General features: G+C 46.1%; 1 protein-coding gene across 4 annotated transcripts in view; it reads right to left on the reverse strand.

Annotated features, from left to right (window-relative positions):
- The window catches only part of LOC147096847 (uncharacterized), an 82615-nt gene extending 64998 nt beyond the window's left edge, over positions 1-17617 (reverse strand). For all 4 annotated transcript variants that reach the window (XM_085973528.1, XM_085973526.1, XM_085973527.1 and 1 more), the window contains exons 1-6: positions 16829-17617; positions 10238-10481; positions 7076-7180; positions 4154-4309; positions 2978-3103; positions 183-634 (exon numbers count right to left, since the gene is read on the reverse strand). In XM_085973528.1, the coding sequence (XP_085829654.1) occupies positions 183-634; positions 2978-3103; positions 4154-4309; positions 7076-7180; positions 10238-10481; positions 16829-17506 (1761 nt within the window). In that variant the 5' untranslated portion in view covers positions 17507-17617. The remainder of the gene's footprint in view (positions 1-182; positions 635-2977; positions 3104-4153; positions 4310-7075; positions 7181-10237; positions 10482-16828) is intronic.
- Between the last annotated feature and the right edge of the window lie 357 nt (positions 17618-17974).

The following is a 17974-nucleotide window of genomic DNA, read 5'->3' on the forward strand; positions in this document are numbered from 1 at the left end:
ATGCAAAATTCTCATACTGGTGCATGAGGTGATCTGTCCCCAACACTGCTGGGGAGGCACAAGAAACTTTACTCTGCGATAACTGATGCAAGAGTGTTCCGGTCCTGACATCTCTCACCTGGAGAACAAAATTCAAAAGTAACAAAAAAAAAAACACCACACATGAATAGTAAATGTCTCACCTTCTGTGGGGATGTGGCGTAAATTTCAGACTGGCCGTTACCAGATAACCCTGATGTGTTGCTGTAAGGACTGGGGACTTTGGACCTTTTAGCTGCAGAGTTGCCGTTCTTCGGCCTTCTGCCCCGAGCCTTCGTATCCATGCTGGCGCCTTGCACATCTCTGATGAAAATCCCTTTGTTTGTCACACTGAAGTGTTTCTCCAACACGGGGGACATTTCCAAATGCGAAGATTTATCTTTAGGCGACGTAGCAAAGTCTGACGAGCGGGTAGCGTTTTGTTGAATAGTGCAGGAGGAATCCAACAGGTTAGGAGTTTGACGACCAATCTCGGGCATCTCATAGTCGTACAGTAGAGATTGCTGCTCAATGATCTTCCCTTCTTTCTCCAGATATTCATCAAGCAAGTCGCTAACAAATGCTGATCTATTCTTAATAACTGCAGTGCTGGCACCTAATTAAAGGGAGCATGGACATTTCAATAACAGTACCAAATTGTGCGAGAGTCGTTGACAATGTTGTTGAAATATTATAATAAAAGCAATTTGCACACATCAAAATCTTCCAAATTCAAGCTCAGTTTAGAGAGTAGTGTCCAGATTCTTGTTACAATGCAGAAACTGAAAACATGTCAAAAACAAAAGCGGATTGTCCTGTGAGGAAAGACTGGGTAGACTAGGCCTATATTTCCTAAATTTTAGAAGAATGAGAGGTGATCTCATTGAAACATGGAAAATTATTAAAGGGCTTGACAGGGAGGATGTTTCCCCTGGCTGGAGAGTCTAGAACCAAGGGTCACAGTCGCAGAATAAGGGCTCGGTCATTTGGGACTGAGATGAGGAGAAGTTTCTTCACTCGGAGGGTTGTGAATCTTTGGGATTCTCTACCCCAGAGGGCTGTGGAGGCTCAGTCGTTGAGTCTATTCAAGTCTGAGAGCGACATATTTTTGGACACTACGGGAATCAAGGGATATGGGGATCGGACGGGAAGGTGGAGTTGAGGTCAATGATCAGCCATGATCTTATTGAATGGCGGAGCAGGCTCGAAGGGCCATGGGGCCTACTCCTGCTCCTATCTCTTATGTTCTCCCCACAGCAATATTAAAGTTTACTACACTTCCTGCCAGGCATGAAGAGGAAGACTTTTGCAGTCAAAAGTGACAAGGGAAAAAAAAAACAAGTACTTACACAGGCAAAGGAAAAATAGAAACATCGTTCAGGCAGACAAATATTACGTAAATTCATGTTCAACGATTAACTAAGGCATTGACTTCAAAAGCAGCATTAACAGCTTTCAATGCAAATGGCTGCTACACAGTGTTTTTTTAAAATCTCTGCGCAATAGACATTACCAAACGTTCTTTACTCAGGGAATCAGAATTTTTTTTCCCCAAACTCTTTCTTTGAGGACATCTCGTTACCAATGGAATTTTCTTCCGTTGGGAAAGCAGGCCAATCAAAGCTGTTGCTATTTCCACAACCAAGGCAACTTTGATTACCCAGCACAGGGCACAACGCTGCAGGACTTCAACAGACAGCACTAATTTACTCTCCCCTCCACCCTTTCCCACTCCATCGAACAGGACAAAGAAGATACTCTATGAATTAAAACAAGTGGTTAATTCAGGGCTAGGATTTGAACTCATAATGCAATGTTTCAGGCTCCAATGCTCTACTGCTGGTCCTGGCCCACAGAGGCAGCCAATGGTCCAGCACTGGTATTGGTCCTGCAGTAATCTTAGAAGAGTGAATTCGACAGCAGCTCTACAAACTTGGGAAAAGGCGGCGGCAGAGGAGGAGGAAATATGACACACTACAGGGAACAGTATAAAACTTAATACATTCACAAATGGTTAAGTGCATAGAACTATAGCTTAAATAGTTTAATACACAGTGTAGAGGAACACAGACCTAGGAGTGCATGTCCACAGATCCCTGAAGGTAGCAGGACAAGTAGATAAGGTGGTCAAGATGGCACACAGGACACTTTCCTTTATTAGCCAAGGCATAGAATACAAGAGCAGGGAGGTGATGCTTGAACTGTATAAAACACTAGTTAGGCCTCAGCTAGAGTACTGCGTGCAGTTCTGGTCACCACATTACAGGAAAGATGTGATTGCACTAGAGAGGGTGCAGAGGAGATTTACGAGATGTTGCCAGGACTGGGGAGTTTTAGCTATGAGGAAAGATTGGATAGGCTGGGGTTGTTTTCTTTGCAACAGAGGAGGCTGAGGGGAGATTTGATTGAGGTGTATAAAATTATGAGGGGCCTAGATAGAGTGGATAGGAAGGACCTATTTCCCTTAGCAGAGAGGTCAATAACCAGGGGGGCATAGATTTAAAGTAATTGGTAGAAGGAATAGAGGGGAGTTGAGGAGAACTTTTTTCACCCAGAGGGTGGTGGGGGTCTGGAACTCACTGCCTGAAAGGGTGGGAGAGGCAGAAACCCTCATCACATTTAAAAAGTACTTGGATATACACTTGAAGTGCCGTAAACTACAGGGCTACGGACCAAGAGCTGGAAAGTGGGATTAGGCTGGAGAGCTCTTTTGCGGCCGGCACAGACACGATGGGCCGAATGGCCTCCTTCTGTGCCGTAAACTTCCATGATTTTCATAAGCATTAATCTACATGATTCTCCAGAGGTCGCTTCGGATTTTTCTTTGCACTGATACTGCACTAGTAACTTGGAATAATATTCTTCCAGCTCTCGAGCTTTTCCAAACAGGCACACACCGGAGAATCACTAAAGGAACAAAAAAAAACCATGAACATGCACAATGAATATTGTTGTTTACTTGAAGGCGGTGGGCTCGGTTTGTCATCGGGTGAGCCAGGCTGCAGATTAAACTTGTGCTTCCAGCCCTTAATCTTGGTGAGATCATTTGTTTTTCCTGTCCGCGAGATAAATGGAATCCCAGTTTCTGCAAGAAAAGAATTCACAAGGGACTTAAAACATTCACAAGGGAAAGTCACTTGCTTGGCTGTGTATAGTCTTTTCTGATGACCCTGCACTTGGGGATTTTCCACAGCTAGCTCTCAGTATCAGTAATAGCTTGCAATAGCACTACAGTAAACAGGAACCAAAATAAAAATGAGCACAGGTTCAGATTAAGGTGTGGTAGAGGCAGTGCCAGTTGTGGCTCAGTTCGTCGCACTCTCGCCTCAGAGTCAGGAGGTTGTGGGTTCAAGTCCCACTTCAGTGACTTGAGCATAAAAATCTAGGCTGGCACTCCCAGTGCAGTGCTGCCGTCTTTCAGGTTTCATTAAACTGAGGCCCCGTCTGCTCTCTCGGGTGGATGTAAAAGATCCCATGGCACTATTTCGAAGAAGAGCAGGGGCGTTCTCCCCGGTGTCCTGGCAAATATTTATCCCTCAATCGACATCTAAAACAGATTATCCAGTCATCATCACATTGCTGTTTGTGGGAGCTTGCTGTGCGCAAATTGGTTGCTGCGTTTCCTACATTACAACAGTGACCACACTTTTAAAAGTACTTGGTGCTTTGGGACGTCCGGTGGTCGTGAAAGGCACTACACTATAGAAATTCGTCTTTCTTTCTTTCTTGGCGGATAAATACAAAACCAGAGCACTGTGATTGGTTATCAGCAGCTTGTGCTATATACAAATTCATAGGAATATTAATTCAAAACTGATAAAAGGTTCCTTAAAATGCACCCAAGTGGCCTCTCAGGATAAAATGTTTGGAGTCCTGGTCTACAGGATCATTCGTGGTCAGGCGCGCCACCATGCAAACATTGCCAAAGGAATCATCAATGCAACGGTTTAGTTAACCTGGCCAACACAGGTGGGCAGTGCAAGAATGGAATCCTTACTAGTCAGTGCGCCTTCCTTTTAGCACACCCCACCTTGGCCGTACAAACTAGACGGTTAGAATACCAGCAGACCCTATAGTTAAGATTCAGGCCGAACCCTTTACTTGCAATGCTTCAGAAGTAGGATGGAACCCTTACCTCGAATTCCATGCGACTCATTTACAGGAAAAGTAGAATAATTCAATTCAACATTTTGCACAGAACTGGGAACAGAGTGCCCAAGATACAGGGCCAGTTCAAAATGCTTCAAGTTTAGCCATTCGGTGGGTTGAAGGCCACTTAGCTTTATTCCAGCTAGAAATAAATAAAGAGGATAAATATAAGCACAAAGCATAACAATTTGAGAGATTATGCAGGTTATATTAGGGTCATTTAGCTCAGTTTCAGAACAGTTCAATGAAGATATCACGGAGCACCAATGCATGGTGCTACAGAATACGACACGGGCTCGTGCCAGTGATCCGCGTCTGCGGACTTCCCGATTTCAGTTGCGTCACTCGAGGTGCACAAGGAGAGAAACAGCGTTGGCCACTTTTACCTGCTTTCTAGGGCACACTTCAAAAACACTTTGGCCGAGACTACAGATAGCCTAAGGAAATACAAGGAAGTTGGGAAAGGGAGGAGGGGGGGGAAAAAAGAAACAACCTTAGAGAGAGTGGCTAAAAGTGGAAGAAAAACATATTAGGCCAGAATTTGCTGTCAAAACAGCAGCAGGGCTGTTGTTATTTATCGGTAAATGGTATAGCAACTTTCCAAAACTTGCTGTTAGAGCGGTGCCACTCCGCCATTAGCTTTGTGGAAACAGCATCGCGCCCTTAGCCTCCCCGTTGTTTTTTTTAGGAACTTGCTGTATTTGCCCATTAAACTCACCACAGAAAGTTAAGTCTCGTCATTATAAGCACAAGTACCCTTTTAACGCAGTGTTAATGACTGCCAACCGTCCTCGCTGGAAATTAACTATTACAAGTGTGCAGTCTCATTCCTTCAGGTTTTGAATTTTTGGGGGAGATTTTACAAATGTCCTTTTAAAAAAAATTCTTACTCTTCCTTTCTGTCTCCTACCTCGCTCTCTTAATCCAATCTTTCTTTCCCTCTCTTCCTGTGCCTGATTGGACATTGAATTCACGCACTCTAATTCACCCTACTTCTTAAGTCATTCCTCGGTTTATATCCCAATCCTTAAATCTCATTGGTTAAGGAGATACCCTGTTGCTTGCCCTGTTCACTCAGGTCCCTGGTGCCGATTCCCTTGCTGCGCCGTTATCAGCTCGCACGTTCAGCAACTTTGTCGGCAACATTGTTTTGAGCTAAAGGGTGCAGGGACAAGTCTAACTAATGGCAGACTCGGTAGATGCCCCACTACAGAAAATTCTGGCCCATTCCGAACTAAAGCAAAAAGAAAAGCATCAATATGATCATCTCCCCCTCCTCAAAAAAAAACCACCCTTGACCCCTCTGAACTTGCAAACTATCGCCCCATCTCCCACTTCCCTTTCCTCTTCACAGTCCTTGAACAGGTTCTCACCTCACAAATCCATGCCGTCTTTTCCGCAACTCCATGTTTGAAACCCTCCAATCAGGTTTCCGCCCCTGCCACAGTACTGAAACGCCCTTAAAGTCACAAGTGACATTCTATGTGATTGCATCCATGGTGAACTATCCCTCCTCATCCTTCTTGAACCGTCTGCAGCCTTTGACACGGTTGGCCACACCATCCTCCTCCAATGCCGGTCCTCTGTTGTCCAGCTGGATGGACTGCCTTCGCCTAGTTCCATTCTTATCTATCCAGATATAGCCATAGAATCACTTACAATGGCTTCTCTTCCCACACCACACCGTTACCTCTGGAGTCCTTCAAGGATCTATCACTGGCCTCCTCCTATTTTTTATCTATATGCTGCCGCTCGGCGACATCATCCGCAAACAAGTCAATTTCCACATGTACATTGACGACACTCGGCTCTACCTTGCCACCTCTCTCAAGCCCTCCCCTGCCTCTGGTTTGTCACGCTGCTTGTCCGACATCCAGTACTAGATGAGCAGAAATTTTCTCCAACTAAATATTGGGAAGACAGAAGCCATTGTCTTTGGTCCTCGCCACAAACTTTGTTCCCGAGCCACTGACTCCATCCTCTTACTGGCCAATGTCAGAGGCTGAACCAGACCATTTGCAACCCTGGCGTCCTACTTGACCAAACTCAGCTTTCAACCCCATATCCTCGCCAGCATCAGGACCACCTACTTCCACCTCTAACATCGCCCATCTCCATCGCGACCTCAGCTCATCTGTTGAAACCCTCATCCATGCCTTTGTTACCTCTAGACTCGACTATTCCAACGCTCTTCTAGACGGCCTCCCACCTTGCACTCTCCATAAACTTGAGCTCATCCAGAACTCCGCTGCCCGTATCCTAATTTACACCAAGTCCCGTTCACATATCACCACTGTGCTCGCTGACCTACATTGGTTCCTGGTGCACCAATGCCTAGATTGGAGGGCCTTGGCAGCTGAAGGCACAGACACCAATGGTGGAACGATTAAAATCGGGGACCAGAATTGGAAGAGCACAGATATCTCGGAGGGTTGTAAGGCTGGAGGATGTTAGAGATAGGGAGGGGCGAGGCCATGGAGGGATTCGAAAACAATGGTGAGCATTTTTAAATCGAGGTGTTGCTTAACAGGGCGCCATGTCAAGTATAGTGCAGTTAGGTGCAGATAAAGCTCCTTCTACTCTGGACCAAGGAGGAGGGTGAATTAGAGTGGGTGAATTCAATGTCAAGAGCACTCCCTACTCCACTGGTATGACTTTTCTCTGCAGCTCGGAGTGGCAATTAGTGGAAATTTTGGCCCGTGGGCCTCCCCACACGTGGGAATGTAAAATGCTTTAACTTAGCAGCCAGAAACCGTTTAATCCGATGTCTAGGATGGATTTTAACTGGGATAGGAAATGAAAGGTCTCTGCCTGTGTGCATTTTTGCCCAGCTGCAGAGGTCGAATGAAAGGATTGAAGGGGAATGAAAGTTCAATAAAAAGAATCATGCGAGCAAAAATGTACTAACATTTCTGTAGTGCTGGATGCAGTATTTCATGTGTCCCATTCCATCTCAGATCTTCTCGTAGCTTCTGCTCAAGGTTTTCAATCTCCTCTATGCCACCCAGCGAACCTGTTTGAGAGTTTTACAGTTAAGTATCAGAGGCTGCTTGCATGGCCAGAATGCACCCTCTGCATTTCAGAAAGCATCTCCTAACGGGCCTTCAAATTCTTCAGGCAGTCCAAGAATCTACAGGAACTTCCTCAACCAATTTTTCATCATGTTTATACAGTAGAACGCCAGACACTTGATTTTTTTCCCTGAGCCTTGGAAGTCCTGCAATAGCCCCATCCAGGAACTCCTGCAATAGCCCCATCCAGGAACTCCTGCAATAGCCCCCTCCAGGAACTCCTGCAATAGCCCCATCCAGGAACTCCTGCAATAGCCCCCTCCAGGAACTCCTGCAATAGCCCCATCCAGGAACTCCTGCAATAGCCCCCTCCAGGAACTCCTGCAATAGCCCCCTCCAGCTGCCTCTCTGCTGTAGGCTGTCTTTCATCAGCCCACGCCCACCCCCACTTTTTTTTTTGTGTCCCCACCAGTTCATGCCACTAATTTCTTCCTAGGCATTAGTTGAAAACATCCCAGTGTGAAAATTTCTTACGGGGAAGCTAGTTAAATTCAGCATAGAGGCAGTGGGAGCAGAGAATTTTCTTCATCTATTCTCTTTTGCTCTTACTCACAACCATTCCAACCGAAGGGGTTCAGGTAAACCTTACTGCTGTCAGTTATTGCAATGAAGCTTCAGGGGACCTTAACTAACACACAACAACCACTGTCATCAACAAAATATTCTACATGGTTCCTAGTTTCCTGCTCTGACTAATATAGTCATAAAAGCACTCAAGTGTTATAATTACAGCAGATGCTTACATAGAAACAGAAGATAGGAGCAGGAGTAGGCCATTCGGCCCCTCGAGCCTGCTCCGCCATTCAATGAGATCATGGCTGATCATCCAAACTCAGTACCCTGTCCCTACCTTCTCCCCATATCCCTTGATCCCTTTAGCCTTAAGAAATATATCTAACTCCTTCTTGAATATATTCAATGAATTGGCCTCAACTGCCTTCTGTGGTAGAGAATTCCACAGGTTCACGTATGAGGAGAGATTGGGTCGACTGGGCTTATACTCGCTGGAGTTTAGAAGAATGAGAGGGGATCTCATTGAAACTTATAAAATTCTTACAGGACTAGACAGACTAGATGCAGGAAGGATGTTCCTGATGGCGGGGGAGTCCAGAACCAGGGGTCACAGTCTAAGGATAAGGGGTAAGCCATTTAGGACAGAGATGAGGAGGAATTTCTTCACCCAGAGAGTGGTGAACCTGTGGAATTCTCTACCACAGAAGGCAGTGGAGGCCAATTCATTAAATATATTCAAGAAGGAGTTGGATATATTTCTTAAGGCTAAAGGGATCAAGGGCTATGAGGAGAAGGCAGGGACAGGGCAATGAGTTTGGATGATCAGCCATGATCTCACTGAATGGCGGAGCAGGTTCGAGGGGCCGAATGGCCGACTCCTGCTCCTATCTCCTATGTTCACCACTCTCTGGGTGAAGAAATTCCTCCTCATCTCTGTCCTAAATGGCTTACCCCTTATCCTTAGACTGTGACCCCTGGTTCTGGACTCCCCCTTGGTGAGGTTTAACTAAAGGTGGCGGGGCTCGTACCTGGAACCTCTCGCATTTTAAATGCCGAAATTCTCTAAGCGAGAATCATACCCCTACACCAACGAGCCGCTTAAGGCAGTATCTATCAAATAATATTCCCTGTATCCAAACCATTCATTTTGATGAAACACCTTTTAAAAAGGCATCTGATTAGGTTATACAAGCCTGATTTCCTGTTTCAAGTTGAATAGGACTTGCCGAGTAGCAGGAGACCTGCTCAATTACTTTAAACATACCGTAAGATTGTAAGAAATCTAACTAATGATTATAAAGCACCAACACTTTAAAACTGAAAACAACGTTTTACTTCCTGCCCACAGCAATGCTTTCATTAAAACGTACAGGTAACAAATTGGCTGTGGAAGGTGTTGAAAAAAAAGTATTCAGTTTCCCCAGCAGCCAGGTAGGCAAATCCATGACTGGCGCCGAGCCGAAAGAACCTCGGAGGACTCCAAGTTCAATCCCCAATCTGTGTCTGATCTCGGCAAAAACAGCAGTCAGGGTAGGTACAAGCAGGAAATGCTGGAAAAACACAGGTCAGTCAACATGTCGTAGAATCAGAATAGGACAGCACAGAAATAGACCATTCGGCCCATCGAGTCTGCGCCGGCTCTTTCGAAGAGCAATCCAGTGAGTCCCACTCCCCCGTTCTCTCTCCAGATCCCTGCAATTTTTTCTCCTTCAAGTATTTATCCAACTCCCTTTTGAAGGCCACTATTGATCCTGTTTCCACCCCCCTATCACGCAGATCCTAACCACTCGTTGCGTAAAGGTTTTTCCTCATGTCGCCTCTGGTTCTTTTGCCACTCACCTTAAATCTGTGCCCTCTCGCTAGCGACCCTACAGCCATTGGAAAGTCTCTTTATTTACTCTATCTAAATCGTTCATGATTTTGAACACCTCCATCAAATCTCCTCTTAGCCTTCTCTGCTCCAAGGAGAAGAACCCCAGCTTCTCCAGTCTATCCACGTAACTGTATTCCCTCATCCCTGGAACCATTCTAGTAAAGCTCTTCCATACCCTCTCCAAAGCCCATCTGTGAAGGTCTTGCTGGTACAATTGACCTCAGTGCCCCTGCATTCGAGATGGTGGGGGGGGCGGGGGGCAGTGAAAACAGGATTGCCACTCCTCTCTGCTGGGAAGTGTGCAAGACGATAGTAGGATTTGACGGCGATGCCCTTCGTGGCAAAATAGCCCACCAACACTTATCTAGGCGCATCCGTGAAGAATAGCCACTCGAGCGAGGTACTGAATGGCAGCCACAACCCGTGAAACCGCACTCCGACAAGAGTCAGGAGTTTCAGAAGAGGGGAGAAAACTAGAGTGGACAAGAAACAAATCGCAATAACCAGATTAAGAAAGTGGAGATTTAAACAAGCATCGAGATCATTCAGGCAACTTAATCAATAGACATGCAGGAGTGTTCTGTGAATATAAAACTGCATATTTGTTACTGACCTTTAAAACTGAATGAGTGTTTTATTTGCAACACATTGTCTTCAGGCACAATTTTTCTCATTTTTTTCGTAGGCCCTTGATTATTCATACGTTCCTGGGTTTTTATTGCACCATCATTTATGGGAATAATTGCCTTCAATTCCTGCATAGACTCTTGAACATTCGTGGTACCGGGGACTTTTACTGCATTGAAGAGGGGCTTTTTTTCACATCGTTTCCTCGGCCTTCGGCTATTTGCACCATCCTGTGAGGGGGCAATAAAAGTAAACACTATTCATTCAGTCCTGAGCAAGGAGGAGCTGCAAGGAATGGCATGCCATGCTGGGACAGCTCTGTACTTGGTTAGCACTCAATTTTCCAGGCAGAAATTCCCCAATTGCAATCAAGCTATGAAGAGAGAAACATAATTAGGTATTTTCCAAAAGGGAACAAGACACAGGAAAAACAGGTATGTGTGAGGCCACTCTCAGGAACTTCCTATTGGACAGGTACAAAGTATCACTGACAAAGAGCAACTCACCTGCTCACCTAGTGAAAAGTCCTGAAGGAGAATGATGGAGAGGGTGGAGTCCAAGCAAGTTGTTTCCCTCCATTACTGTTCCTCATTTTCCAATTGGGTTATTTATAAGTGGCCAAGAATTTGATTCTAAAATTAATCCTCTTTTCCCTCTACAGGAAACTTTCTTTTATCCGGCACGGACGGGACCGACGTGGTGCCGGTTCATCAAAAATTCTGGATAACCGAGAGCTATAGTAAAAGATACGGAGCTCAGAGCTCCGTATAAAGCAACAAACTCTGTTGCTTAGCAACAGGTTCAGAACAATGGCCACAAGTTGCAAGCGTCTCTGTAGCTTAGCAACAGCTGCAGCCACACCCTTGCACAGCAACACATGGAGCAAGGCAAGTAATAAAAGTTATCTGAACCTACTCCTGAATTTTGCCGGTTAACCGACATTTCCGGTTATTTAGGGGCCGGTTAATCGAAAGTTTCCTGTACTTCAAAAAAGAGGGCGTGGTGTGATGAGGAAAAACCGACATTCCCTTAAAGATCACGTGGAATCCAAAATTTTAACAACTTTTTATTACCCACTTCCCTACAGAAAGGAGGAATCTGTGCAGAGTTAGCTTACTGCAGCTGGTGTGGCAAAAGCACTATTACTGGTCTCAGCGTTCCTGGTTTGGAGAGGAGGGAGGGATATCCAGGGTTTCTACCCTGACTGCTAGCCAGTGACTCTTCCTGGAAATGCTGCATTGGATGCCGAGCGGGCAGGATTGGTTTGGTGAGATTAGCCTCCCCACCATGGCCATAACACAACAGCCTGCCAACATCACTCTCTGGGATTACAAGATTAGCCACTTGGGCGGAGTAGGTCAAGGTTGCGAGAGTCTATGGTATACTGTAGTCCTGCAAAGAGGTCACCATCACCTTCAGGAGAGGAGCTGGAGAAAATTCCAAAAGGGAAAAGGGCAGGGGAGGAAGTGAAAGCTCCATTACTTGTCCATACAGACACGAGAAAGAATCTGGCAACATTCATTGGAAATGCAATGTAGCGCACCAGAGCGGCAGTCTTTGCTGCCTCAATTCAGATGACTGATTTCAGCCATTTTAGCATTGATAAAGGAGGCAATTCATTCCTCACTAGAAGAGGCAATAAACGGAAGTGAGTCACCAACAGACTGTTCTTGTAAGCATTCAAGTGGTTATTAAACTAGCACAGACCCTCAGGCAAGAACATTTACTTGTCACTTCAGCCCGTTTGGTGGGTGGGCTGGGGTCACAGAAAGAGTAAGACCACCTCAGGCGCAATTTGTTTGATGGTTATTCTTTTAGTGTTGGATTAAGCCACAGTAAATCATATTGGGATTTTTTAAAAGGATACATTTTATACCCCTCAAACCGTGGCAGATGGAGTTCAACATGGGGAAGTGAGAGGTCATCCCCGCTGGACCCAAGAAAGATAGATCAGGGTATTTTCTAAATGGCGAGAAGCTTGGAACGGTGGAGGAGCAGAGATTTAAGGGACCATGTACAGAAATCACCAAGAACTACTGGGCAGGTACAAAAAAATAATGGAATGGTAGCCTTCATCTCAAAGGAGCTGGAGTACAAAGGGGTGGAAGTTATGCTACAATTCTGTAAAGCTCTGGTTAGACCCCATCTGGAGTGCTTCATTCTGCACTGGGCACCGCACGTCAGGAAGCATATACTGGCCTTGGAGTGGGGTGCAGCGCACATTCACCAGAATAATACCGGGACTAAAAGGGTTAACATATGAGGAAAAGTTGAACAGACCAGGCTCGTATTCTCCAGAGTGTACAGAAGGTTAAAGGGCGATATAATTAGTGGTGTTTAAGATGATTAAAGGATTTGGTAGGATAGAGAAACCATTTCCTCTGTTGGGGGGAGTCCAGAACAAGGGGGCAGAACCTTAAAATTAGAGCCAGGCCGTTCAGTGATGATGTCAGGAAGCACTTCTTCACATGAAGGGTAGTGGAAATCTGGAACTCTCGCCCAAAAATCTGTTGAGGCTGGGGGTCAATTGAAAATGTCAAAACTGGGGCTGATATTAGGCAAGAGTATTAAGGGATATGGCACCAAGGCTGGTAAATGGAGTTAAGATACAGATCAGCCATGATCTAATTGAAAGGCGTAACATGTTGGAGGGGCAGAATGGCCTATTCCTTTTCCTATGAGAGTCAACTTATTCCTTAAGTTAACAGGCAGTGACTGCTCAGTAAGATAGTCCAGCATTTTGTTTCTACATTCTTTATGTTTCACTAACAACTTGCATTTATACAGCACTCTGAATATAGTGAAATATCCCAAGGTGTTCACAGGAGCGGAATAAGTCAAAAAATTTGACGCCTACCATAAAGGAGGAGATATTAGGAAAAATGACTAAAAGAGACAAGTTTTAAGGAGGGTCTTAAAAGGAGGAAAGGGGTTGAGGGGCGGAGAGGATTAAGGAGGAAATTTCAGAGCTTAGTGCGCAGAGGGCTGAAGGCACAGCTGCCAATGGCGGGGCGAAGGGAGTCGGGGATGCACGAGTCCAGAGCTCTTGGTAAGTTGTAGGGCTGGAGAAGGTTAGAGAGATAAGGAGGGGCGAGGCCACATAGAAACATAGACGATAGGAGCAGGAGTAGGCCATTCGGCCCCTCGAGCCTGCTCCGCCATTCAATGCGATCATGGCTGATCATCCAAACTCAGTACCCCGGCCCTGCTTTCTCCCCATATCCCTTGATCCCTTTAGCCTCAAGGAATATATCTAACTCCTTGAATATATTTAATGAATTGGCCTCCACTGCCCTCTGTGGTAGAGAATTCCACAGGTTCACCACTCTCTGGGTGAAGAAATTCCTCATCTCTGTCCTAAATGGCTTACCCTTTATCCTTAGACTGTGACCCCTGGTTCTGGACTCCCCGCCATCAGGAACATCCTTCCTGCATCTAGTCTGTCCAGTCCTGTTAGAATTTTATAAGTTTCAATGAGATCCCCTCTCATTCTTCTAAACTCCAGCGAGTATAAGCCCAATCGACCCAATCTCTCCTCATACGTCATTCCTGCCATCCCAGGTATCAGCCTGGTGAATCTTCGTTGCACTCCCTCCATGGCAAGAACATCCTTCCTCAGATAAGGCGAGCAAAACTGCACACAATCCTCAAGATGTGGTCTCACCAAGGCCCTGTACAACTGCAGCAAGACATCCCTGCTCCTGTACTCGAACCCTCTCGCTACGAAGGCCAACATACCATTTGCCTTCTTAACCGCCTGCCGCACCTGCATGCTTACCTTCAGCGACTGGTGCACAAGGACACCCAGGTCTCGTTGCACTTCCCCTTCTCCCAATCTATTGCCATTCAGATAATAATCTGCCTTCCTGTTTTTGCCACCAAAGTGGATAACCTCGCATTTATCCACATTATACTGCATCTGCCCAATCGCCCAACCTGTCCAAATCATACTGGAGCCACGGAGGGATATAAACACGAGGATGAGCGTTTTAAATTTGAGACGTTGGTGGACCGGGAGCCAATGTGGGTCAGCGAGCACAGGCAATGGTGGGTTATCGGGACTTGGTGGGAGTTAGAATGCGGGCAGCAGAGTTTTGGATGAGCTCAAGGTAACGGGAGGGTGGAAGATGGCAGGCCGACCAGGAGAGCATTGGAGGGAACAAAAGTATATGGACGAGGGTTTCAGCAGCAGATGGGCTCAGGCAGGGCAGAGATGGGCAACGTTACAGAAGGCAATCTTTATAATGGAGAAGCTATGGTGTTGGGTGCTCAGCTCAGGGTCAAGGGCTCCGAGGCGGCAAACTGCAGTCCAGTTCAGCTTGAGACAGGTGACCAGGGAGGGGAATGGAATTGGTAACTAGGGAACAGAGTTTGTGGCAGGGGCTGAAGACAATGGCTTCAGTCTATCCAATGTTTAATTGGTGAATTTTTTTTGGCTTATCCAGGACAAGCAGGCTGACAATACAGAGGCAGTGGTGGGGTCGCGAGAGGTGGTGGTGAGGTCGAGCAGAGTCTTGTCAGTATAGGCGTGAAACCTGACGTCATGCCTTCATATGATGTCTCCAAGGGAAGGCATGTAGGTGAAAGATAGAGGACCCCAAGGATAGATCCTCAGGAGACTCCGTAGGCAACAGTGCGGAGGCGAGAAGACAAGCCACTACAGGAGATACTCTGGCTATGAGTGAATAGGCAAGAGTGGAACCAGGCGAGAGCAGTCCCACTCAGCTGGATAACGGAGGAGGATGATGTGGTCAACAGTATCAAAGGCTGCAGGACAGGTCGAGAACGATGAAGAGTGTACCATGGTCACAGTCATAGACAATGTGATGCGACTTTGATTAGGGCTCTTTCAGTGCTGTGGCAAGGGCGGAGACCTAATTGGAGAAGCTCAAACATGGCGTTGCAGGAAAGATGGCCACAGATTTGGGAGGCGAAGACACATTCAAGGACTTGAGAGGAAAAGGAGATTGGAGAAAGGTGGGTGTTAAAGGGGGTTGAGGATGGCAGATTTGAAAGGAAAGGGATTGTATCTGAAGAGAGGGAACCATTTAGAGTATCAGCTAACATGGGGAATTTGGGTGGAATGTCAAGAGGTGAGTATTATGGACTAGATGTTCAGAGAGGGGAGATAGGAGGGAAACTAGAGAACGTTGCGAGTTTAGGGCTAGGGCAGGGGGAAACCTTGGCTTGGTGGGCAAGGGGAAAGGGAGGGATGCGGCATAAGCAGCTGAACAATAGCCCACGAGCTCCTAGCACTTATTGGAGGGGAGGGTGGAGGGGGCAGGGGAGAAGGAGATGGTTGATAGTTGAGAAAAGCAGCAGCCAGGGGGTCATCCCGGAGTAGTGAGCTGTTTTGGCAGTAGAGAGCAGGGCTCAATAGTGCTTGATGTGGTCCAGCTAGACCTGGCAATGAATGGCTAAATCAATTACAGGAGCAACCAGGGTGGGAGAGAGTAAGGGCTTTGATGGGGACGAGCACTAACGGCAGAGGCGAGGGTGCAGTTCAGTCAATCGATAGCTGCAGAAGTAGCATGGCGAACAAAGTGCCAAAGGCTAGACAGTTAAAGAAACAGACTTGCATTTCTATAGCGCCTTTCACGACCACCGGACATCCCAAAGTGCTTTACAGCCAATGAAGTACTTTTTGAAGTGTAGTCACTGTTGTAATGTAGGAAACGCGGCAGCCAATTTGCACACAGCAAGCTCCCACAAACGGCAATGTGATAACGACCAGATAATCTGTTTAACTGAAGTTGGTTGAGGGATAAATATTGGCCAGGACACCGGGGAGAACTCCCCTGCTCTTCTTCCAATAGTGCCATGGGATCTTTCACGTCCACCTGGGAGAGCAGACGGGGCCTCGGTTTAACGTTTCATCCAAAAGATGGCACCTCCAACAGTGCAGCGCTCCCTCAGCACTGCACTAGAGTGTCAGCCTAGATTTTTGTGCTTGGAGTAGGACTTGAATCCACAATCTTCTGACTCGGAGGCGAGGGTGCTACCAATTGAGTCACGGCTGACACAGTTGGGAAAATATACTTTGATGTGGGAAAACTCTCCTCCATCCTTCAGTAAATGGACAATAGATCAAAATGTAGGTTTACAATATATTGATTACAGTTAAAAATCAAAGCTTGCGGAAACCAAGATAAAGTTTTAATCTGGATTATATTCTAAGAATTTAACTACACAGGGTTGATCCATTGAATGCATCTACACATTTGGAGATACCGTTGGAATACACGCATTGCTTCAATCACACCAGTCATATTTACATCACTGGCACGATTCACAACATTGCCAGAAGCATACAGGAAATGTGGCGGTGTCTAGATGGCGGAATTTTGAATAGTTTTGCCTGCACCAGGCAGAATGTGCAGTGAGTTGTAAATCAAAGATCATTAAATCAGCATTGAGAGCAAGTTTCAAGATTTGTACAATGTTATTGCCGCTATAATTACTGTCTGATGACTACATGCTTGACTAAAATGGGCTTCCATTAGCAAGGCCCTTGGCCACCATTTTTCTTTAAATTACCATGTTCTTCCGCCCAAAAAAACTATCGCTGATCATTTACCTGTTTTGAGGCCTTTACGTCTCGCAGTGCAGTGCCGTAAGGATTATAGAAGTGTTTTAGCTGCCTGATAAACTTGTTTTCATACTTTGTCACAGCAAAGAACTCAGTCTGTTGAAAGACAAATGTGTAGACCCGGGGATCATTCAGGTTTAGCTTCTCAATAATTCCATCAGCCACGATGATGTGCAATTGGGGGACGTAGCGATGCATCGAATGAAGGATTGCATTGCCTTCTTCTGCACTGGGGCAGTTGGTTAATCGGAGTTTGGCAAAAGACACTGGCTTGACCATCCACTCTCTTCCAGAAACACTGCCATTGGGGTGGAAATAAAGCCTCCCCATTACATGTGGGGTGGCTTTCCCATTGATCTGCCATTTGCACCCATTGTATCTATAGCGATAGTTGTCCACTGGAGAGATGTCCATTGCCATAATGTAGTTCTTCTCGGGATCCAGCCCGGAGACGGAATATTCACAGTATGGAAACATAAACCTCCCTCGCTTGGACATCCTCATCTCGGTGCCCAAGTTGTAAAATTTGTCCCAGATGCTCCACTTTTTCAGGTAGACCTTGACGTTGCCAGACTTGAGGCAGGAGGGAGGGGACTTGATCATGTCGTCGCCTTCTGCTCGGCGGACATTGCTGGGGGCGATGGCTGCAGGGGCTTCTCCGGCCATGGCGAAGTGTATGTGTTGTGTATATTGAGGGTTTTGTGTGTATATATAGAGAGGTGTGTGTGAGGTGTAGTGTATAAATATTGTGGTGTATATACAGAGAGGTGTGTGTGGTGTGTGTATATAGGGTGGTGTGTGTGTATATATAGTGTGGTGTATATACAGGAAACTTTTGTTTAACCGGAGGTTAAATGTCCGGAAAGCTCTATCTACCGGCAAAATTCAGGAGCCGTTTCCTATAAGTTTTTTTTTAACTTCTCGTTGCTTTTTTTTTTCCAGTCAGGCTCTGCAAGGTCTAGCTGAAGCTGTTGCTTAGCTACAGAGACGCTTTTAAGCTGCGGCCGACTGTTTTGAAGCTGTTGCTAAGCAACAGGGTTTGTTGATTCACACGGAGCTCAAAAGCTCCGTATGTTTTAACATTAGCGCTGGTTTCTACAGCAGTTTTGATGGTACGGCACCAGCTCGGTCCCG

Source organism: Somniosus microcephalus, chromosome 34 (assembly GCF_052327205.1).
Source record: "Somniosus microcephalus isolate GS21.2 chromosome 34, FLI_Smic_1.0, whole genome shotgun sequence".
NCBI classification, from domain to species: domain Eukaryota; kingdom Metazoa; phylum Chordata; class Chondrichthyes; order Squaliformes; family Somniosidae; genus Somniosus; species Somniosus microcephalus.